The sequence below is a fragment of the Xenopus laevis genome, chromosome 4S (assembly GCF_017654675.1).
Source record: "Xenopus laevis strain J_2021 chromosome 4S, Xenopus_laevis_v10.1, whole genome shotgun sequence".
Lineage (NCBI taxonomy): Eukaryota > Metazoa > Chordata > Amphibia > Anura > Pipidae > Xenopus > Xenopus laevis.
The window spans coordinates 68,937,706-68,962,434 of NC_054378.1; the positions used below are offsets into that span (position 1 = coordinate 68,937,706).

The following is a 24,729-nucleotide window of genomic DNA, read 5'->3' on the forward strand; positions in this document are numbered from 1 at the left end:
ACCCTTCCTGCACACTGCAAAGCAACCACTCCCTTCCAGCAGCTGTACGAAAGTATTCCAGTGCAACAGGACAGGGAGGGAGTCTGCCACTCACACAACTTGCTCAGGGAAATGAGAGCCTCATAGAAATCTTGCCGGTTGTCCAGAAATTCTGCCAATTGTAGTTCATGTATGCTGAGTTACTCTGAGGAAGGTTTTGCTTCTAGTTACAGGGAACATAACCCCATGTCAATATTTATAACTTTTCTCATAACAGTGGTCAAATTGTACGTATATATCAGGGATCACCACTTGATCACAACCGCAGCATTACGTTCAAGTCTACAAAATCTTGTCGGTTGCCAAGAGTTTCTGTTCAACGACAGTCGCAGTGCACATTGTAGCTGTTGTAAACACAAAGTATTGTTCAGGTGTGGGATTTGTCATCTGGAAACCCGTTTATCCAGAAAGTTCCGAATTACAGAAAGGCTGGTTAATAGGTTCCATACCTGTATTATGATTTAATATTACAACCTCTCAACATTCCCCATTATCTAACACACACACGTGTGTCTTGGCACCAGCACTCAGCAAATTGTGGGGCATACAAATCATTTTGTATGAACACATGTAATTCAACACTTGCTTAGACTTTCTGTGCACAAAGTGTTTTTAGGATAATTTTGTACACACAGCTTGCAAGGAGGACTGTTGCATACTTTCAAACATTCTCATTTAAACCAGTATTGTTTCTTTTGTGTTACTACAAGGAGTAGTACATTGGGTTATTTATTCCATCTCTCATAGTTTGAGTTATATATAGTTCCTGGTTTGGAGGCAAGTTTTTGTTGCATAAAAAACAGGTGTACTGCTAAACAGAGTCACCCGTAAGGTGTCAGTCCAATAGGGGCTACCAAAAGCCAATCACAGCACTTACCTTGCAACACAAGGAGCATTTTAAATGCTTGCGTTGCTCTCCAGCTCTTTTTACATCTGAATGTTGCATTGGGAAAAAAAGTTTGGGGGACCCACGCTCTATTTACGTTTCTTCTATAAGTGGTAGCTGCCATGTTGTTCCTCTTTAGAGCAAACCACCTCAGTATCAGCCAAAGATTCAAAGCAATCTTTGGCCCCCCAGTGGTATCCATAAACATTTCCAAATGCTTTATAGAGTTTACAAAATCCATCACAAAGTAGCACCTTATAGATATGAGTCATTTCTTTTTATTCACAAATAAAATCTACATAAAATGTTTTAAGTTTTCAGAATTTTATACAAAGCCGATGAAAAGACAGGGGTAAACTTTCCATGGAATGTATTGACATAAGTATAATGCATTTCATAAGCAGCCCCAGCACTTCCCCAGAGTCATATTAAAGCACAGATATTAACAACATGCAGTGCATAGCTCCTGGAAATGAAATGCTATATGTAGGTGAGGAAATAATTAATTACTTTAGAATGCTGTTTTCAGAGTTGAAGTATCCATTGGAGACTAGAGCAAAATAATTACTTGTCCCCAAAAGACAAATCTGTGTAGTTTGGCTTGTGGCCACCACTTTCTTTGAAATGTCTCCTTCGAGCCAATGGTTTATCAAAAGCAGATTTCAGAAATCATGCCAGCTCTAACTCTTTGAAAACTGAATGAATAAGAGAATAAAGGAATCCTTTTTTTTTTTAACGTGAAGATGTTTATTGTGTTCATGTGACTGAAAAGTGTGTTATGGAATCATGTAATATACTCATTAACATAAATACATTTAGTAGTACCCATATCTTAAGCTGAACATTGCTTGATGAGGAGGACCCTTTGGGTGGCAGTTTCATCAGATCATTTGCAGTCTAGAATTTTCCAGTGCCTTTCAACCATATAAATATAGGGTAGGTGATAACTTTAATTGGCTAACTTAATACATTATAAAATCCTGCTTCAGAGGTCATGAATCCAGAAGTCAGCACATTATCTTATCTTCTTTTTTACAGTATATGATAGCATTGCCATTGTACATTATGCAAGCAAGTGGATGACATTAAAGTCAGCTTTGGAGTACCTGAATTTAGATGACTTAAATTCATTTAGAAGCCTCTTGCAAATGGATTATTCAGTTTAGTTGAACACAAATTTGAATTCTGCAAAAATTCTAGGATTTGGATCAATAGCAAACACAATCCTTATCAGCATGTCAACCGTCTTTCCTTAAGTTGGTTTTGTGTGTTTCCCGATTAATGTTTAGTTGCTTTAGGTACACATAGATTGGTTTTGCGTTAAACTTATTTACTACATTTCACAATTGCGATTGACAATAGCAACTAATCAGCAATTACTGTAGCTGTGAAAAATATGCTACAATTTAGAAAATGAAAGTATAGGTGTGCTTGGTTGCTACTGGCAATTGCACTTGTTCTGTTTAGCACCTATGTGCTAAGCACAGCTGCATTTATCCTTGCTCTAGGCAGTGATCCCCCCAGTGGCTCATGGGCAACATGTTGCTCACCAACCCGATGCTCACCAACCCCTTGGATGTTGCTCCCAGTGTCCTCAAAGCAGGTGCTTATTTTAAAAATCAGGTGTCAGTCCACATAAAGGCTACCAAATAGCCAATCACAGCACTTACCTTGCACCACCCAGGAACATTTTTCATGCTTGCGTTGCTCTCCAGGTCTTTTTACATCTTACTGTTGCTCATAGGTAAAAAAAGGTTGGGAACCAACACTCTAGGGATTACTAAAAGCTTTATCTATTTACGTTTCTTCTTCTATAAGTGGTAGTTGCCATGCTGTTCCTTTTTAGAGCAACCACCTCAGTATCAGCCAAAGATTCAAAGCAATCAGAGGCCCCCAGTGGCCAATTATCTACAAACATTTCCAAATGCTTTATAGAGCTTACAAAATCATCAAGTAGCACCTCACAGATAAATGATTGCATCTCTTCACTCCTACATACATTTGACATGGCTCATAGAGCCACTGCATTTTAAAATCGTCCACTTTCACTGTTATCTCTCTTTGGGCAATGTTCCCTCAAAGGTAAGCGCTCGTGCAAGCACACATGAATTTTGAGGCCAGCGCACACAACAAATTGTAGTGCGCCCAGAATTTTGTGTAAAAACACATTTTGCATTCATTCTAACCTGAACACACAGTTTTAAAAAATGAAGTTTAAAATGTGTGCACATAAGAATTTTTTTGCGCACATAGCCAAGAAGAAATTAGAGGGGACATGGTCAGAGGCGGGCCAGACGAGCCGTGCGCCCTAGGTCATTCAGCCGGCCAGCTTGCCCAAACTTCCCCTGTCGCACACCCGTGACGTTGTACGCTTATGTGCATGCTGGTGTTGTCACACGATTACACACATGTGCACCGCTGTCGCCGTTCTCGATCAGCAAGTTGTGTCTGGTGAGCAGGTGAGTAGCCGCCCAGCACCCCCCTACTGTTGTGCCCTAGGCAGCTGCCTCTTCTGCCTACCCCTAGTTCCAGCCCTGGACATGGTCTATGTGTCTTGAGTCCTCTATTTCCCATATTTGAAAGATAAAGTTAAATCCTACCTGTTGGGCCATTAACACAAATAGGTCATTCTCCATCCATAGTGTATGACTACACTTCTTACCCTGTTTTTTTTGTCTAGAACTTACCCACCCACTAAGACTGAAAGCTGTACAGGAGAGGGATCTCCTTCTTCTTGTCTCTCATAATACTTGGAATTCAATCTTTGATGTTTTGTTTTATACATATATATATATATATATACATACAGTATATATATATATACATATATATATATATATATGGTTTGTTTGTAATCTCCTGACGAAGATCCCTGTGAGGGATCGAAACGTTGAGTGGAATAAAGCACAACTTATCTACACTGAAAACAACCTGTGAGTGTCGCTCTTTTTTGCAAATATATATATATATATATATATATATATATATATATATATATATATATATATATATATATATATATATATATATATATATATATATATATAAAACATACAACTGAAGCTGGAAAGATTTCCACCAGTGCAGTAACCCTTAGCAAGCAACCAAGTGTTTATTTGCTACTGTCTATTTTACTACTGATTAGGTTACTGCCCAGCTTAGCCTAAGTTATCACCACTAATAGCACAACTAGATAATGAGTACTAAAATACAGAAAATGTGTAGTATGAATTACTTATACACAAAGGGCCTATAAGCTAATCTTTATACCCCAGTAACGCTTACTTACTTCTTTTCTGGTTCTTGTCCCTTATACTGTATGTTTTAGGGGTTACAGGGAAAGTATGATGTTCTCAAGGGTAATTTTAACCCTAGCTACCAGATCGCTTAAAATGCAAATTGAAAATCTGCTGAATAAAAAGCTAAATAACTTTTTATTGCTAATTGTCTCAGAATATCACGCTCTGCATCATACTAAAAGTTATCTCAAAGGTGAACAACCCCTTTAAGTTTGTTAAAAGTAAATCAAATAAAAGTTAATAATCCAAATAAGATTAGTTTTGCCACCATTATGGATAAATTATACCTTAGCTGGAATCAAGTAAAAAAAAAAAAGAAATAGTTTTTCAAAATTTTAAAAACTTGATTAAAATGGAGTCTATGGGAGATGGCCTTCGGGGAATTCAGCGCTGTCCGTGTTTCTGGATAACGGATCCCATTCCTGTACTATATTATTGCATAATCCACACCCCCTTATCAATCCTTCTTTTTTTCTCTCTGATACTTGCATCAGTGTTTAAATTTACAGTTTCCATACACTTAACGATCCACTAGTCACAACAACAGTAGTGTAGACCACTGGGATGGGGACTGCATCAACAAGCTGATTTTCAGCCAGATATTAGTTGGGCAGGTCGGTGGCAGGGCCTCGCCAACAGTGTTTCTGGGCTTTTCGCTGCCTGAAGTGGATGCGGCCCTCCCTCACACCAAGTGCTTACCTTTCCAAGCGCCGGAGTGGGTCGAGGGGAGGCCGCATCACTAATGCAGAGAGCACAATTGCAATAGAAGAACAGAATTTCTGCTCTTCAGGGCAAGGTCACACGTGGCGTTTTTTACTTTGCGTTTTTAAAACCGTGTATGAAAAACCGTGTAAAATGAAGTCCTATTGAAAATAATGGAGTATGCACTATAGCATTTCCCTTGCGAGCCAACATCCGTTACAAGACACCAGTATATGCGTTTTTTAGCAGAAACGCCAATGCCATAAGGAAATGCCATATTATTGAACTCTATGGGATCTGCAGGTTTAGAAAACATTTTGCTGAAATATGCTGCATATTCTCTCTATGGCGGCCAAACTGTTGCACGATGGATTTCGCATATACGTATTTACGGCATTGTATGCTGGTGACGTAATTACGTTGCGTATTGACAAGCAGTATGGCTACATTCTGCTTGTTAATTGTTTTCCATTTGGCTTTTTTTCACAAAAGTTTACTAAAATTCTTCAGAATTGTGGGGAAAGAAAAAAAACAGAAATACATGTTGGGAAAAGAAAACTACAGGTTGAAAAACGCATATTATCATGCATGTGTGGTTTCATAGTATTTACGCTCTTTTGGGAAGGGTGCTCTTTATCTCTTGTGTAGGCTGTTGTTTTTTTTATGTAATCTGCATATTCACTTTATACACAAATTTAAGTACAACACTAATTGTCAGTTTATAAATACTTGTTAATAATAATAGTAAGCAGTCGTGGGGAAGGGTATCTAAGCTCATATCTTGTTTTTTTAATACTTGAACAAAAATCATGTATAATTAATATTACAAGGGTTGGTCTAAATTGTTTGGGACTAATACAAAGACTTTTTGTCTATCCATGTCAGGCCACGTGGGGGTCAGTCAGTTGCTTAGTGATTCTGGGCGTCACGCTTATGTTACTGAGATAACCACAGAGTATGAACTTTGCTCGCTCTTTATCTAAATGGTAGGCAGAACATTTTGTGATGTTAAATATAAGTATAGTTTGTATGAAGAACAAGTAGGACATCACAGGCAGGACACACAATATTACTGAAGTACATTTATTACAGCAGGTGTAGATGTTAAATCATACGTCACTTATTTTCTTAACACTTATTAAAACAAAGGTTATTTTCATTCAGGTGATCAGCAACTTAGCCTGCATAACAGGGGCACATTCCTCAGTCACAGACAAGCCTCTGACTCCTTGACACAAATACTTTTGTCTCTTGCCTCTGCCCCCACCTACAGCTAAAGGCTGGGTTGCTAAACCTACACCCTCCAAGTGTGTGAAAGGTTTAAGGCAGCACATTCCTGGTATCCAAGGGGATGTGACGGACAGCCAAGAGGGGTTAATGTGCATGTATCAAGTGGAGCAGTGTTAGGTATGTGCCTGTAGTAGGTTAAGTAGAATAATACAAATATGTATAAAGTGCATGTGGGTTGACTATAAAATTGTGTGTTAATGCTTGTGTGGGGATTTCTAAGAAGGAATGCATGCACATGCCAAGGGAGGGAGGGGACAGGGGACACAGCCAGTACCATTGTTTAACAGACTGAGATATGCAACACTGCTCCCTTGTATATACCATAGTAAATACCATACTGAGCAGAACAGTGACTGGTTTGTGTGCAAGTGCTGCAACATCACACAGAGAAAATGTCACTACTGTGATTTTTAGTATGCAATGTTATTTAAGGCAGGTGTGGGCCTCTTGTGGTACCAACAAGTGAAGCCCAGTTACTCAAATTACAGGTGCACTCATTGATACATTAACCAGGGCTGTCTTAGTAATGCTCAGGGTGGTGCCCAGTTATTTACAATGTTTTGCAAAACCATTATTACCTTATATTACTGAATAACAAATTCTACACTGAAAGATTGTTCTCAGAGATACTTTTATTTTAAACCACTCAAATTTTTTTTTTTTACTTGTGACATTCACTAGTATGTTGTTAGGAGCCAGTGGTCCAAATGTACCACCAGCTAGAGTCTTGCGGGATGAGGGTAGGATTTTCAGGTGTAGGTATAGATGCAGGTCGTGGGTCCGTGGGTTGCAGGTTTCATCTAAATGTCTTATCTTATGTTGTATTGCAATGTTTTACTCTGTTTCTGTCCCTGCCCACATTTGAGGATGTCACTTCCAGTTTGCAGCAACATCACTTCCTGTTTAATGATGATCGGCGAGTTGCGGATAAGGCAGTTGCAGGTCTGGGTTGGGTAGCGGATCAAAGTGGGTAAATATACGGGTTACGGGTCTTATAAATTGGTTCCACGCAGGACTGCACCAGCGGCACTGGTGCTTAGATGTTTGGAGTGAGGATCACGGAGGAAACAGGGACTGGGGTACAGCCGGACAGGTACATGCAAGAACAGGAACACACTTTATTAAAAGCACAGGTAGGTTAACAAGGTCAGGTACATAACAGGTACCAGTCCAGAGCAAGGCACAGGAAGGGTCTGACAAGGCTTAAATTTGAAGCCCAGGCACAGATGAAGGCAGGTCTACACACAGGAATACAGGATCATGAATATACATGAAGTCCTAAAAAAGAGCCATAGTCATTTGTGGGAACTTTATCCTAGAATTTTGTGACACAATAAAATCATCCATGGTGTCTAGTGTTGCACCAGCCAGTACTGAATTGCTTTTGCGGATGTGAGGATGACACTGCCATGCTGGCAAGATCTTCACAGTTACCACAAATAAGTCAAGGAGTTTTGATCACCAATGCTTTGTTTACCAGAGCAGAGAAAATTTATCTAGACACTAGGAGTTATTTATTAAAGTCCGATTTTGAAAGGGGAAAACTATTTTTTCAAGAAAAAAAAAATAGATTTTTTTGTGATTTACTAAACCCTGAGGCTGCTAAAATTCAGAATAAAAAAGTACTCCATCTCAAACCTGCCGAGGTCATGTAGAAATCAATGGCAGATGTCCTGTTACCATACCCATCCATATCTGTGGCCAAGTTACAAACAACTGGACTGCATGGGAATTTGCCCAAATAATCGTCTTAGGTTTTTAGACTGTCCCACAGAGGATTGTGGATTTTAGAAGTCTCTGTCCAAATAAAACGGAATGCAAGAATACAGTTAAAATTTTTGACAAATGTAGATGTTTCATTTATAAGAATATACAAGACCATGGCAATCAACATTTTTTTCTAATGAAAAAGGGAGTTGTTCATTAACTATGAAGTGCAGCTTTGTAATCCTCGGTCTGTTTAAGTGTAATGGCCATCAACATATACAGTTGTGTTCAGAATAATAAACGTGTTTAAAAAAGTGAACAAAGCTCAAAATCCTTATAAAAGCTTTTATTTCCATACACGCAAATGCATTGGGAACACTGCACATTCTATTCCGAAACATGAAGAAAAATGTTTCAGATTTGTGTTATACCTTTATAGAAAGTGAAGAAAAGGGAATATTAGGCTGTTTAAAAAAAAAAAACAATGTCAGCATTCTCCTTTACAAACTCATTCACTGTATTAACTAAACAATGTTTCAAGATTTTGCTTTCCTTTGAATCACTGAACTAATATTTGTATAAGCACCGTTTCTGAGAATTGCTGTACATCTGTGTTGCATGGAGTCAACCAACTTCTGGCACCTGTTATATTCCACAATTCTTCTGCATTTCTTGGATTTGCTTCAGAAACAGCATTTTTGGATTAAGGTCCGGGAATTGAGCTGGTCACTCCATAACGTCAGTCTGTTGGTCTGGAACCAAGATGTTGCTCGTTTACTGGTGTGTTTGAGGTCATTGTCCACTTCAGCATAAGGCAACATGACCTCTTTTTTTTGATGATTAACCAAAATGCAAAACGCAATGCCCAAGGTGAAACTGAGGGAGTTATTTACTAAAAATCCAAATTTCTCTCATTATTTTATCAAAACAACTTTGCCCAAACTCCCATCCCAAGTTTCACTTTATCTATCAATAAAATAATAAGAAAAATTCGAGGTGGGAAAATACTAAATAAACTCTCAATAAAATCGTGAAAAAATGATAAATTTATGATTTTTTCGGATTTGAGGCCTGAAAACCAAAAAATTTCCGGATCATCGTACGAAAACTTGCCATTGACTTCTACATGACCTCGGGGGGGGGGGGGGGGGGTTGACATGGAATATTTTCAGATTTGGACATCATCCCTCCACTATGTAGGCCGGAAAAAATTTGGCCCTCGGTACCACAGAAGTTGGACAGCACTGCTCTGCACCTATAGGCGAGTAAAGTATTAGGGGCACTTATGCAGGGGGAGCAGGGACTATGTAGGGTTTTTTATTAGTGAAAATAAGAAATAATTGCATGGAATTAATAAATTGTACCAAATAGTTTAATTTTGCTAACATTTCATACAGATATGGCTGCCATCTCAATACACAATACATCCATTTGCTGGCACCACTATACTGTGATTGATACCGTACAAACATTCAGCATTGGAATTTGAGGGGTGCAAACTGTAGTGAAATTGCAATTAAAGGGGTGGTTAACTTTTAGTATTGTCATAGAATGTCCTAATCTTTGCAGCTTTTCAATTGGTCCTACTTTTTATATTTCTGAACAATTTGCCTCCTTCTTTCCAGCAGGGTGACTGACCCCATCCGCCAAAAAAACATTGATCTTTGAGACTACAATTTTATTATTACTGCCACTTTTTAATATTCCTCTTTTAATTTAGTCTCCTATTATTTAAATTTCAGTTTCTCACTCAAGCTGCCTGGTTGCTGTGGCAAATTAGACCTAAGCAACCAGGTCTGAAAAATATTCCAAACTGGAGCACTGCTGAATAAAAAGGTAAATAATTAAAAAACAAACAAAAGAAGACCAATTGCAAATTGTCTAAGAATCATTGTCTACATCATATTAAAAGTTAAGTTAAAGTTTAACTGCCCCATGAATTTGACCAAACACCTGACATGGACTAATTCCACATGCAAGTGTTTTTTTTTAGAGCTGCAGCTGCGAGCAAGTAGCTCTATGTTGCCATCTTCATTTTACTGAATGAACAAATGCATATTGTGTATGACATGCATTCATATAGTGAATGGAAGGGGGGTGTTGAACATGGCATTGAGAGATGACTGCTCCTTTACAGACAAACAAAACTGCATCATGGCTAGCCAGCCAATTCATATAATAACAACTGCAGAAAACAAAGGCTAAGTGAATGCATAAAGCTATCTATGTGACACAAAAAAAACCTGAATAACTAGCTGTATGGGGTAACACAAGATTGTTGTGAGTGTTACTTTGTAAAGTTAAGCTAAAAGGGAGGACCCACCAGTCGTGTGTAGACAAGCTATAAAACAAGCTGCTCATAAAAGATACTGTATTGAAGGGGAACGCCAGCCGAAATATTTTAGTTCCACTAAAGAAAATGTAATTCTAAGTGCAATTCCTACATACATTACTTAATAATTTGCAATGGTTTTAAAGTGATTTGTACAAGCAATTGCTATTAAAATGGTATTTGTCCAGTTCTTTTCTCTGTGTTGCTGGATCTGACACTTAAACCAATTTAGCAGAAGCCACCTAATTAACACCTGTGCAGAAACATGCAGAAGCATGCAAACTACTGTTGAAACTTGATTCTTGGTTGAAGATGAGTTCGTTTTTCCCACATTATTTAAAGGGATTCTGTCACTATATTTTTATGGTGTTTTTATTTCTAAATTACACTGTTTACACTGCAAATAATTCACTCTATAATATAAAAATTCATTTCTGAACCAGCAAGTGTATTTTTTTTAAATTTATAATTAGTGATGGGCGAATTTGCGCCGTTTCGCTTCGCCGAAAAATTTGCGAATTTCGTGCGAAATTCGCGAAACGGCGAAAAATTCGCGAAACGGCGCCGGCGTCTCGTTTTTTTAAAAAAAAAAAATTTTGACGCCGGCGAGTTTTTGACGTGAATTTTCGCGGGCGTTTCGCGAATTTATTCGCTGGCGGCGAAACGCACAAATTCGCGCCTGGCGAATAAATTCGCCCATCACTATTTATAATATTGGTCATTTTCCCTGGTCATGTGCTTTCAGAAAGAACCAGCACTTTAGGAAGGAACTGCTTTCTGACAGGCTGCTGTTTCTCCTACTCAATGTAACTGAATGTGTCGCAGTGGGACCCAGATTTTACTATTGAGTGCTGTTCTTAGATCTACCAGGCAGCTGTTATCTTGTGTTAGGGAGCTGTTATCTGGTTACCTTCCCATTGTTTGGGGGGGTGATACCACTCCCAACTTGTAGTACAGCAGTAAAGAGTGACTGAAGTTTATCAGAGTACAAATAACATGACTGGGGGCAGCTGGGAAACTGACAATATGTCTAGCCCCATGTCAGAATTCAAAATTGAATATAAAAAAAAAAATCTCTTTTAAGAAACGAATTTCAGTGCAGAATTCTGCTGGAGCAGCTCTATTAACAGATGTGTTTTGAAAAAAATGTTTTCTCCATGCAAGCACCACACAGATGTGTTCAAACCTCTGTCAAAAAAAATATTTAAATCTTTGTTGTAATTTTTTATTTTCAGCATAGTGTCTGTTTACATTTCCATTAAGAATCCCCTTTCTGTATTTGTATACAAGGACCTATTACCTGCTAACTTTATGAAAAGTATTTTATTTTGCAATTACATTGTAGGCAGAATACCGGCGAAAACTGTGAAAAGATTACACCTGTGCACTTAAAGGGGTTGTTCACCTTTAAATTAATGTTTAGTATAATGTAGAGAGTGGTATTCTGAGACAGTTTGCAATTGGTCTTCATGTGTTTTTTTTATTCAGCAGGTCTCCAGTTTGCAGTTTCAGATGTCTGGTTGTTAGGATCCAAATGACCCTAGCAACCATGCATTCCTTTGAACGAGAAACTGGAATATGAATAGGAGTGGCCTGAATAAAAAAAGTGTAATAAAAATAACAATAAATGTGTCGCCTTACAGAGCATTTGTTTTAAGATGGGGTCAGTGACCCCCTATTTGAAGGCTGGACAGAACTATAAAAAAAATACATGATAACAACCAATTGAAAAGTTGCTTATAATTAGCCATATAACATAAAAGTTAGCTTAAAGGCGAACCACCCCTTTAAACAAAAATCCTACATTACAAAGAGAAAAGAGACGATTAAGTGTATTATGCTTTAGAGTTTTACAAAAACAGGAGTTACTTTTCCCTTTTGCTGTAATACATAACATCAAATAGTTCTGAATAGTGTCCATCCAAAGCAGGCTGGACAAGTGAAACACACGTTAGACATAAAGAATCCAATAAAAAGTCAATAACAATAACTGTGGTAGGTGATATTTTATTTTAGTCTTATAAATCCTTTAAGTGTCCCATCACAACAGGTTTCATATTAGAAGTTTTCATCGCTGATATGGGTGCATTGATGCAGATTTGATGTTGGTTTTAATACTGCTGGGCATCTTACCTATTGGATATGAAAAGATAATTTACATAAAAGGAATGTGGTCAGATTAAAAAGGATGCATACAGAAAGACAATCTCCATAACCAAAGTGGGGAGACCATGCAAATAGCACCTACCTGGCTGGCTGCCCTGTGACATTGATACTCCAGCCATGTGCTGCTGCTGCTGTTGGTTTTGAGACAATGACATTGGAACCTGTTGCATGCCTGCAGCACCTGGGATCATACCACTTGCTCCTGTCTGTCCTGGAGCCATAGGGCCACCTTGTCCTGGTGGTCGACGATTTGAAAGTCCTTTTCCAAATGCCACAGCTGCTACAAGTGCATTTGTGTCAGTAGGGTTAAATGTTTGCTTGTTCTGTCTTAAACCTAGAATAAGAGATTACACATGTACAAGTGTAAGGAAATGGACCAAACATGAGACCTGAGACTTTTATTACTTATGGAAAAATAGAATTCGAAAATAGACCTTATTTCTTCTGCACTAACATTTTGCAGCACTGTAAAACAGAGTACTGAAATAAAAAACGAATACAGGTATGGGATCTGTTATCCAGAAACCCATTATCCAGAATGCTCTGAATAATGGAAAGGCCGTCTCCCATAGACTCTATTTTATCCAAATAATCCAATTTTATTTTAAAATGATTTATTTTTTCTCTGTAATAATAAAACAGTACCTTGTACTTGATCCAAACTAAGATATTATTAATCATTTTGGAAGCAAAACCAACTTATTGGGTTTATTTCATGTTTACATCATTTTCTAGTAGACAAAGGAAAACTATACCCCCAAAATGAACACTTAAGCAACAGTATGTTATATATACTTAAGTAAATATTGTCCTTTTACATCTCTTGCCTTGAACCACCATTTCGTGATGGTCTGTGTGCTGCCTCAGAGATCACCTGACCAGAAATACTACAACTCTAACAGGAAGAAGTGTTGAAGCAAAAGACAGAACTCTGTCTGTTAATTGGCTCATGTGACCTAACGTATATTTTGTTTGGCATGTTTGTGTGACCAGTGAATCATATGATCCCAGGGGGCTGTCTTTATTTTTTAAACTGGCAATTTTCTATTTATGATTACGAGATAGAGAGATAGAGATAGAGAGAGATAGAGAGAGATAGATATATAATTTCCTGCAGGCAGCCGCACTCGGATCCGGATTTTGTGGTTGTGGGTGCTGGTTCAAATATTATGTACAAATTTCCCATAGAGCCGCACACCAATTTCTTCTTCATAAATCAAGTGATATTTATTTGCATAGATTTGCATAAATCTATGCAAATAAATATCACTTGATTTATGAAGAAGAAATTGGTATGCGGCTCTATGTGAAATTTATCTATCTATCTATCTATCTATCTCAGCTACCAGGCAGCTGTTGTTTTGGTTTTGAGTGCACCAGTCGTTTGTATGCTATTGATGTTACTTTGTTAAATCAATTGTCCTAGAAATGAAAAGACAATTCTGTTTTATACAGGTATGGGACCACTTATCCAGAATGTGCGGGACCTAGGGTTTTCCCGGATAATGGATCTTTCTGTTATTTGGCTCTTCATACCTTAAAGGAAAACTATACCCCCAGAACAATGTAGGTCTCTATAAAAAAATATTGCATACAACAGCTCACATGTAAAACCCTGCATCATGTAAATAAACCATTTTCATAATAATCTACTTATCTCATTATGCCTACAAAGGCCCTCTGCCATTTTACTTTGGACTTTAATTTTCACTTACAGCACATTTGTAGTCAAAGCTGGTATAAAGAAGAAAAAATCTATGAAAAAAAGTGCTTTTATGCTCCAGTCTAGAAACTATTATTAGAAGTGCAGAAGAACAGTGAAAATCCAAGCACTAGGAATGCACTATATCCACTATTTAAAAAAATAGTATTGCGTCAAGTACCCCCCCTAGCTCTCATTGCAAGCAGCCACGTTGGGGCACAAGCATGCACATAATGTGTGTATGTGTGATATCTGCCAGAAGTGCAGGCACTGGCTTTAAAAAAGGAGCTAGTATACAGTACTTTAGATACTGGTAGATAATTTACATTTTCTTATGAATATAGGTTTACAGCAGAGGCACTATTTATATGAATATTTCTCTGTTTTGTCTCCAGTAACTACAACAGCAAGCTTACAATCTCATAATAGTCATTAACCCAAACCAAATACTCACTTCCAAGTTCAGACTCCCTCTCTTCTTTGCTAATTTTATCCAACAGATTGGAACACATCTTGTTCATACTTTGAACTTGTTTCTAGAAAAAATAAAACCAAATTAGCAATATGGACAATGTGGTAAAAACCAATAAAAAAAAAAATCTTAGAGGGGAACTATACCTGTGCAGCCTCAGAAGTGAGACGGGCTGCATCAGCACTTATCTGTTTTTCTAGCTCTTCCACATCAGGGTCTGGTTTTGTCCTCAGGTGATCTGGTACCACTTCATGGCTAAACACTGGAACTCTACCCTCTGTCAATCGCTGTAGGCAAGGAAAGGAATAACAATCAAAGTTTATACAATATTTGTCATCAAAATCAGTATTTCTGATACTTACCATGATCTCTTCATCTCTGTCGGGAGACAAAAGAAGTGGAATGATGACCTGGTTTCTTAGGAGAGGAGTCTTCTCATTTTTTAGTACTTTGTTCAGTGTGTTCAATTGCCCAGACAGCAGTGCAAAGCTATCAAGTACAGAGGGCCTAAAAATATATATTAGTTAGAGGTTGAGACACACAAAAACAATTCAGTCCATACCAATCCTGCATTAATGACTGATTTTAGAATATTACAGTTGTTATATATTGTGCATTAGACGCATATAGAGAATTGAAATATGCTTTCTAATGGTTTCATAATCACACAAATTGAATGAAAAGGAAATGTGCAGTTCCTGTTTTGGTTATAAAAGCAAACAAAGAATAAAGCATAAAAAAAAGAGAAAAAAACTGATTGTAAGTTTTAATTCCATGACCCATTTGTGCCAACAATTATCAATGTTGTATTGAATCAATGAATGGGACAAACACACTGATACTGCTTTAGCAGAAAGTAGCCCACACTTATGACATCCCTTTAAACATTTATGCAGAACAGGGGGACTGGTAATTTCTATTGGCTTACATAATACAGCCCCTGAATTACATCAACAGGCTGCTTTAAATTGATAAATGTCTCTCAGTAGTTGCTAGTGAGTAACTAGTTAGTAGCAAGCCCAGGCATTAATATTTCAAGATCACACGGAATGTGTGGTGGCAATCAGTACTGGCTATTGTGTCCATTAGTGCATATTTTTAAATGAGAACATAAGGCCAAAAACGTAGATGATGCTATTGTGTGTGTGTGGCAACCCCCCAATGGATGGGGTTCAATCATCAATTACAGATGTAAACCAAAGTCTGCTGGAGTTTGGTCAGAATGTTCAGACACAATTTATTCGGTTGAGTTGTACTTATGTGTTTGAAATGGCACCTCCCTGTCCCTGAGCACACAGAGTGGATTTGGCCCCAAAATTAACACAGGAGCAGGGGAGTTTTGGGGCTCCTAGCCGCCTTGAGGTGGCCTTTCTGATGCCCCCACCTGGTGCATACAATTTTGAGTGCCCGGAGCAGGTGACAGTAGCTTTATCTGCTGTAGTCTGTAAAATACATGACATGGCTGTCAAATTCTTCATGGGTACCACTGCAGACTATGTTTCCATTTGCATTTTTATCTATTCCAGTGTTCCCCTACCAGTGTCTTGTGATCAACATGTTTCTCCCCAATGCCTTGAATGTTGCTCCCAATGGCCTTAAAGCAGATGCTAATAGTTTAATTCCTAGCTTGAAAGCATAAAAACCATGTATACTGCTAGAGCCGCCTGTAGGCTGCCAGTCCACATAGTGGCTACCAAATAACCAATAACATCCCTTATTTGGCATTGTGTTGCTCCCCAACTATTTTTACATTTGAATGTTGTTCCTGGTGTAAAAGTTTGGGGACACCAAATCTATGCTGTTGTCTGGCAAGATCAAGATCACAGAGTGATCAAAGTGGATTTATAACAACTAGGATTCCAGGCTAGCCACTAGTCCCTGGCCACTAACCTTTTAGTCTTGTCTTCTTCTTAAACTTAAAAAAGTATTCAAATCTATTTGGGCACATTCACCTAAAAATTGACTTTTTATAAATTTCAGAGATTTGCAACTGCTTTTCTGGTCGGATTCAATAAAACCTACAATTTGACCTCCTGTAAGTCATCGGGCCAATCAATCACAATGCAGAAGCTGTGAATTTAGATTACCTGGTTTCATTCTGACAGAGGGATGGAGGAAGCATCATCAGTAGCCATCTACTCAATAAAAATGGCTAAAAGCATTTAACGCACAAGAGTCCTGTTCCTGGTGATGTCCAGATCAAAGTGAATGCTGTCCAGCAGGAGTATTTAAAATACCTCATGTGCCACGAGAAATAGCCTGCATTGCTAAATGTTTTAAATACTGAAAAATAATAAAATCTGCTGTAACGCACCATGTCAGACGGTCATATTCATTTTCAAGTTTGTGGATAAAGCCAACCAAAGAGTTTTTGATATCAGAAACTTGAGATATAAGGGCATCCAAGCAAGCCTCAAGCTGCTTCTCTTCTCTCTGTAGGAAAAGCAAAAATTGTATTCAGGTGTCATAGGAGTCTTAAAGAAGCCCAACTTTTTTCATCAAACAGAAGTAAGTGTTGGCCTAACACAAAGTAGCCCTTGTGTCATAGAATTCATTTTTTTAAGTTTAGCAGACAGGACATGTCTGTTACTACAGAAGAATAATGCAGACATTTACAGACAACTATCACAGCAATATGGATGATCAATAATGCAATTTTTAGATAAAGATTTTTATATATCAAGGGTTTATTAGCGTGTTACAGCAACTTAATATTTTTTCTTGCTGCAAGCAAATCAGTCATGCTACTTTGTAGCTTGGTCCCAGTTACTTCTACTATTTGAAATATTTGCAAGACAAAAAAGTATCACATAACTATAAAACTAAATAGACTATTTGTATATTAGATTAATATACTACTACAGATGTGTGGGTGGTCAAAACAGAAACTGACACACACTAAAATACCAGTACTGTACAGCTATTTCTCTGTTGCACTAAACATTCTCACTTTTGCTCTGCTACTTATTTCTAAGTATTCTAATTCCTACAAGAATGTACCCAATCCAGGACATTGTTTGAGACTGGGCCAAATCCCAGCACTTTTGAATGGATACACATTAGAATGAACCTTGCTCCCTAGAATGAAACTGTTCTGCCAAAACACTTTGGGCAACTCAACTACTGTGTTTTGTTCAAAGAAGATGACATTTTTTTAAAACTAAATTTTTCTTAAATTTTTTTTGTACGGGGGCCAGTGATTTCTGATAGACGCCCTGCACCCTTCTATTGCACAGCCCTGTAGAATATAACAGTACCTTGAAGGAGAACTAAACCCTGAAAATGAATATGGCTAGCAATACCTTATTGTGCTGGATATATATATCTATATCTATCTATCTATCTATCTATCTATCTATCTATCTATCTATCTATCTATCTATCTATCTATCTATCTATCTATCTATCTATCTATCTATCTATCTATCTATATATATATATATAGAGATAGATATATAGATATATATATATATATATATATATATATATATATATATATAGAGATAGATATATATATATATATAGAGATAGATATATATATATATATATATATATATATAGAGATAGATATATATATATATAGAGATAGATATATATATATATATATATAGAGATAGATATATATATATATAGAGATAGATATATATATATATATATATATAGAGATAGATATATATATATAGAGATAGATATATATATATATATATATATAGAGATAGATATATATATATATAGATAGATATATATATATATAGAGATAGATATATATATATATAGAGATAGATATATATAGATAGAGAGATAGAGATATATATATAGATAGAGAGATAGAGATATATATATAGATAGAGAGATAGAGATAGATATATAGATAGAGAGATAGAGATAGATATATAGATAGAGAGATAGAGATAGATATATAGATATATAGAGAGATAGAGAGATAGAGAGATAGAGAGATAGAGAGATAGAGAGATAGAGAGATAGAGAGATAGAGAGATAGAGAGATAGAGAGATAGATATACATATATATACATATATACACATACACACAGATACTAAATCCAGCGACTCTCAGGTCTTAAAAATAACCTGTAGGGAGTCGCTTAATAATGATGATATTGACTAGTCAGAGTCACGTCAGCAGTCTTCCCGCCAATCTATGTATTTAAGGCAGGTTTAACTCTAACTAGGTACTTTGAGAAAGGCCCGGAGGGAGCCGAAACGTCAGTCTGTGATTGAACAATACATTTTTTTTTTAAGACCTGAGAGTGCGGATCTTATTCGCTGGATTTAGAGTATATTTATTGATGCTGCACCCACTTTTCAGAAAAGGTGGCAACCCTATTAGGGACTGATGCACAATATACTGAATATATATACAGGAACAAAAGGGGTGGGCTGTGATGGTCAGAAGGCCAAAAACAGTTGTGAGCGAATTGGGGGCTGGCCAAGGGCTTTTTTTTTTTTTTTAAAAGGGTATTGCAAATTTACCAGCAACTACATTGCTGGTAAACATGTAATACCGGCCTCGGCAGGTATTTTACCGGCTACTCCAGATGAGGCCTTACCAGGGACCTATAAAAAAAACATAATTATGCCTCTTTATAGGTCCCTGGTAAGGCCTCATCTGGAGTATGCAGTGCAGTTTTGGACTCCAGTCCTTAAGAGGGATATAAATGAGCTGGAGAGAGTGCAGAGACGTGCAACTAAATTGGTTAGAGGGACGGAAGACAAATTATGAGGGTAGACTGTCAAGGTTGGGGTTGTTTTCTCTGGAAAAAAGGCGCTTGCGACATGGATTAGACATTAGAGGACATTATAGACAAATAGCAGGGGACCTTTTTACCCAGAAAGTGGATCACCGTACCAGAGGCCACCCCTTTAGACTAGAAGAAAAGAACTTTCATTTGAAGCAACGTAGGGGGTTCTTCACAGTCAGGACAGTGAGGTTGTGGAATGCACTGCCGGGTGATGTTGTGATGGCTGATTCAGTTAATGCCTTTAAGAATGGCTTGGATGATTTTTTGGACAGACATAATATCAAAGGCTATTGTGTTACTAAGCTCTATAGTTAGTATAGGTATGGGTATATAGAATTTAATTTAAAATAGGGAGGGGTGTGTGTATGGGTGCTGGGTTTTCATTTGGAGGGGTTGAACTTGGATGGACTTTGTCTTTTTTCAACCCAATTTAACTATGTAATACCGGCTGGTTAGCAACCCTAGTCCCTAAGGGGAGCTACTGGGGCATCTTCAGAGGCACAAATCTTCCCTGCTAAACGGCTGTGGTTACCTTGGGCTGATACGAAAGCCCAAAACATAATGTAAAACATGTCTTCTTCTTTAGTTTAACTTTAGTTCTCCTTTAAATGCTACTCAGAAAGACAGTCGGATTACTTGACTTCGGTCATGGAGCTGGTAATAGAATTGAAGGACCAGTGCCTTCGCCAACAAATTAGAGACTAAATCTCTGCTTAAAATATTCAATTCTGCAACACATTACCGACTATCCTATGGCACACAATGATAACTTTACAAACAGCTTACTTAATTTGAAAAGAACAGCCACTTGATGATATACACCATATATTAGCATTCACATTAGCGAAAACTAGCGCGCACACTAAACAAACATAGCTCCTGTATTATTCTAACCTGCATTTCCACGTTCTCAGTCAAACCCCTCTTTTAAAAGATAAAAAGAATCTTTCGCGTTCATTCGGAGCACTTCCGGAGTATCTGCTTGTGTAGGGACAAAAAAACGAACTTGTTCCGGGTCAGAGGGGAGGGGTGTAGGACTTATGTACTCCAGCTGCGAATACCTATTAGCTCCCCCAGACCCGACGGTAGGGGGGGGGGGACTTCTGGGGACATAGCAGAAAAAGAAGACACAGAAATACAGAAAGGGGGGGATTGTATAGTTGTATACACATTTATAACATGCGGAAGTTTACGCTACTAATGAAGCCAGTATGGTAACCACGCCTTCCTTAAAGTGACAGCGACACAACATTACACGTCTGTCTGTACTAAGCCCCTATTTGCTGCATCCCAACGTTTTATAAATTTTAACCTGCGGCTCACTAGCAGTTATACGATAACATATCCCCGCAGGCCCTGGTAACAGCAGGGAATTGCTTTTGCGAGACACCAAGCAGTGTTTTTACTCTATTTAGGGTTTGTCCACACGAGATTCGGGGAGATTTAGTCGCCTGGCGACTAATCGCCTCTTCTTCTGGGCGACAATCTCCCCGAACTGCAATTGCTTGTCTTCCAATCCCTATAAAATGAAAAGTCGCCTGCGCTAAAGCAAACAAATCGCCGCGTTAGCGCAAGCGACTTTTCATTATAGCAGATGGGAAGACACGCAAAGGCAGTTTGGGGAGATAGTCGCCCAGAAATAGAGGCGATTAGTTGCCAGGCGACTAAATCTTCATGAATCTCCTTGTGTGGACTAACCCTTAGCGAAATCAGTCATCTATTGTTTGAGGACTTTACTTTCTTTGGCTCCTGCCTCCCCTCTTTGACCCCGCTTCAGCTGTGTGACCACTTAATGCTTCTGACCCTGAAAACTTAATATAATAGCTTTGTTATTAAATACCAGTGCTGTGACATATAACACTTACCACATGTTTATACAAACAACCCAATTGGGAGCATGTTTGCTAAGGTTTAATTACTTTTTTGCTGCTTCTGTGTATGTAAAGTCCAGCAGAGTATTTTTTCCCTCTTTTTTTTTTTCCTCACGTTTTATAATTTTTATTCAGAAGGTTTTATTTTATCACTATAAACAAAAGTAATTTCTCCTCAGGCTTGCCTACTAAGGGGTGGATTTATCAAAGATCGAGGTGAATTTTCGAATGAAATAAATTAGAATTTCGAGTTATTTTTTGTGTACTTCAACTAGGGAATAATCCAAATTCAATTTGAATTTGAAAAAAATTTGAATATCGAAATTTATCATGTACTGTCTCTTTTAAAATTCGACTTTGACCATTCGCCATCTAAAACCTGGCGAATTGCTGTTTTAGCCTATAGGGACCTCCTAGAACCTATATGGAGTCAATTGGTGGACTTTGAAAACCAAAATTTTTTTGGGGGGAAAAATTTAAATCGAATGCGCTATTCCTTAGATTTGAACAATTCGAATTCGGCCGAATACGGACCTATTCAATCAAAACGGACCAAAACAAACTTCGACTTAATTTCAGTTGTACTTTTTGAATTCGAATTTCGACGTTTAGAAATTCGAGCCTTGATAAATATGCCCCTAACAGTTATAGCTTTTTATTAAAAATTTAAAAAGTTATGATTTTTGATTGCAATGTGTGATTTTTTTTTTTACTAACGACTGTGGGAAGGAATTGCACAGGAGACAGACCATTCTACCTTTAGGGGTAAAAACAAACAAAAAAGAGCATATGATGGAAAAATAGTTGTTTCCCCAGTTGCAGAAGTCAGCTGAATAACAGACCTGGAGGAAAACAGTATAAAGTATAAACAAATACTATTTTAAATTGCAAATATCTGTAAGAACAACTGCAAAAAACTGTTTTAGAATATTCCTGTTTACATTACACTATGGGACCTATATAACATTCAGTTTTTTTACATGAATCCCTAATAATTTGTGTTTTTTCTGTATTTCTTTTAGGGGGTTATTTGCTAAACTCTGAATGCAAAAATCACGAAAAATTACGAATTTTTCTGAATTTATTAAACCCTGAGGATGGAAAAGTCCAAATATGAAAATCCGGCATCTCAGACCTGTCGAGGTTGCAAATAAGTCATTGGGAGAAGCCCCAATGATTTTTTTATGTGCGCTGGGTTTCGTGCAATACCCCAAAGTTTTCAGAGTGTTCGGGTGAAAATTTTGAAAAAATCGTGAAAATCAGATGGAAAAAATCTTGAAAATCAGATTTTTTCCTGCAAAGCAAATTTTCAGGGAAAATGTAATAATAAATAAGAGTAAAAAAACAGAGCGGATTTGTAGCAGAAAATGTTGAGATAAATTCGGGCTTTGATAAATAACCCCCTAAAATTCAAGATGTATTAAGTGTAAAAACAACAAAAAACTCTAATATAGATTTTTGAATATTTTTTGCTAGATTTTTTTTGTATCCTTTGGGCATCCTTTAGCGTATTATTTTTCGATCATACTTTTTATACTCAAATGTTTTAATAATTTTTATGGCCTTCGTGGCTTTGGAGAAATAGAGTAACATTTGGTTTCTAAAACCACTAAAATTTGACCTTTATTAAACAGTCCTTAAATGGTGCACTGAACCCTGCTTTTGAAATGGCCCAACAATTAGGCATCATCAATCCTGAATTCCCCCCTTATACTGACTAGCACTTTGTCTGAAACTCATTTACTGAAGCATTTACTGTTATTTTGCTCTCCTGGTGTTGATTTGGAACAAATATTTTTACGTGGCAAATAATAATGATGGCAGTTTATGAAAAGTGAGGCTAGCAATTGAGAAAGAAAGGAAATGTCTGCTTTACATTTAATTAATCTTTTTAATTAAAACAAGACTTGTGAGTGGAGATTTCCTTCAACACATGGGAAAAGGAGAGCTTGTATCTCAAACATTTATCACAGAATAAATAGTTGTAAGAAAGTGTTGTGAATTTGACATTATTTGACTTTCAGTTTAGAAAACTGCAGATCTATGGATGTGCAACTCAAAGGACAATGAAAGTCATTTTTGCTGGGGGTGGCAATTTCTAAAATGCTCCAAAGTGAATAAAATCTCTTATTTGTATCCTTTTATGTAAAAAATTCACGGGCCAGGGTATGTTTCACTGAAGCGCAATTCGCATACATCTGTGTTTTCAGATTTTACTATTATTGAAAATTTAAGTCATTATGGTGATGTGATCCTCACATATACAGTACAGTACCCCTGTGCTGGTGGATTTTTCACTAAAGAGGAGTGGTTTTTATTCACTTGCTATTCTTTTTCTTCTTTGAATGTATTTAAATTATAGCTATGCCTATAACGGCAATGCATTTTGGACTCTAGTTTTTAATACAGGTATGGGACCTGTTATTCAGACGGTACATAACTGTTCAGTGAGTTTGCAATTGATCCTCAGCATTCAGCTCAGATTTATCCATTTTTATTATACACTAAACAATTCCTTTACGTCTACTAGAAAATCATGTAAATATTAAATAAACCCAATAGGCTGGTTTTGCTTCCAGTAATGATTAACTATATCTTAGTTTGGAACAAGTACAAGGTACTGTTTTATTATTACAGAGAAAAAGGAAATAATTTTTAAACATTTGGATTAATTATAATTAAGTCTATGGGAGGCGGCCTTTCCGTAATTCAGAGTTTTCTGGATAACGGGTTTCCGAATAACAGATCCCATACCTGTACTGTTTCTAAACCTATGGTTTAGGTTTGCATTTCATTATCTGTAAATTTTTCCACAAAACTGCTTCAAAAATCCACTCTGAAAAATTTGCTGCGACAAAAAAAGTTTTTAACAGTTTCGCAAATATTTTAGTGAAACGGGACAGATTCGCTCATCGCTATTGACCTCAGAATGCATCTCTCACTGAGTGCATATGTGCCTTCTTGAAAGGCTGCTTTGTGTTTTCATAGAGAAGGAAGCTGAATCGAATGCAAATTAATAAGTGACTTATTAAGAATACAACATTTTTCTTGTTACCATCCAGCAATACAACCTTTTTATTTGTATACCAGCTAAGTGGTGATAATAAATCCATATATTGTGTGTGCATTGTTCTCAGAAATAAAAAAAAACATTGTTACATGGTAGGAGCTACTGGAAATATATTTACTTGTAATAAAGCTTTATAAAATGTGAATTACATTTAGAGAACAGGCTGGCCACATTGCCGTTTGTACCAAAAAGGCTGTCTGAGTAGGGCCACTACAATATTGAGCAATCACTTACCAGGTCAATCATTCAACTCCCTTGTGATAAAGAACCATTTTGCTCTAATGGTAAACACCTATTTCCCCACAAATCATTCTTCCATTTACCCCAGGTCCTTTGTACACTTCAGAAACATTTTGCTGGATTTTCTGTTACTAAAACTCACCTAAGTGACCTGTGCATGGTAAAGTACTTAGATTGGCAGCTTTAGTAG

General features: G+C 37.2%; 1 protein-coding gene across 1 annotated transcript; it reads right to left on the reverse strand.

The window, feature by feature from the left end:
* Positions 1 to 11,470: 11,470 nt before the first annotated feature.
* On the reverse strand, positions 11,471 to 20,346 carry med8.S (mediator complex subunit 8 S homeolog). The gene is given in 7 exon segments (NM_001093472.1): positions 11,471 to 12,388; positions 12,504 to 12,755; positions 14,578 to 14,659; positions 14,742 to 14,882; positions 14,958 to 15,102; positions 16,910 to 17,028; positions 20,253 to 20,346. Coding segments are annotated over 7 exon segments (810 nt in total). The 5' UTR covers positions 20,259 to 20,346; the 3' UTR covers positions 11,471 to 12,323.
* Between the last annotated feature and the right edge of the window lie 4,383 nt (positions 20,347 to 24,729).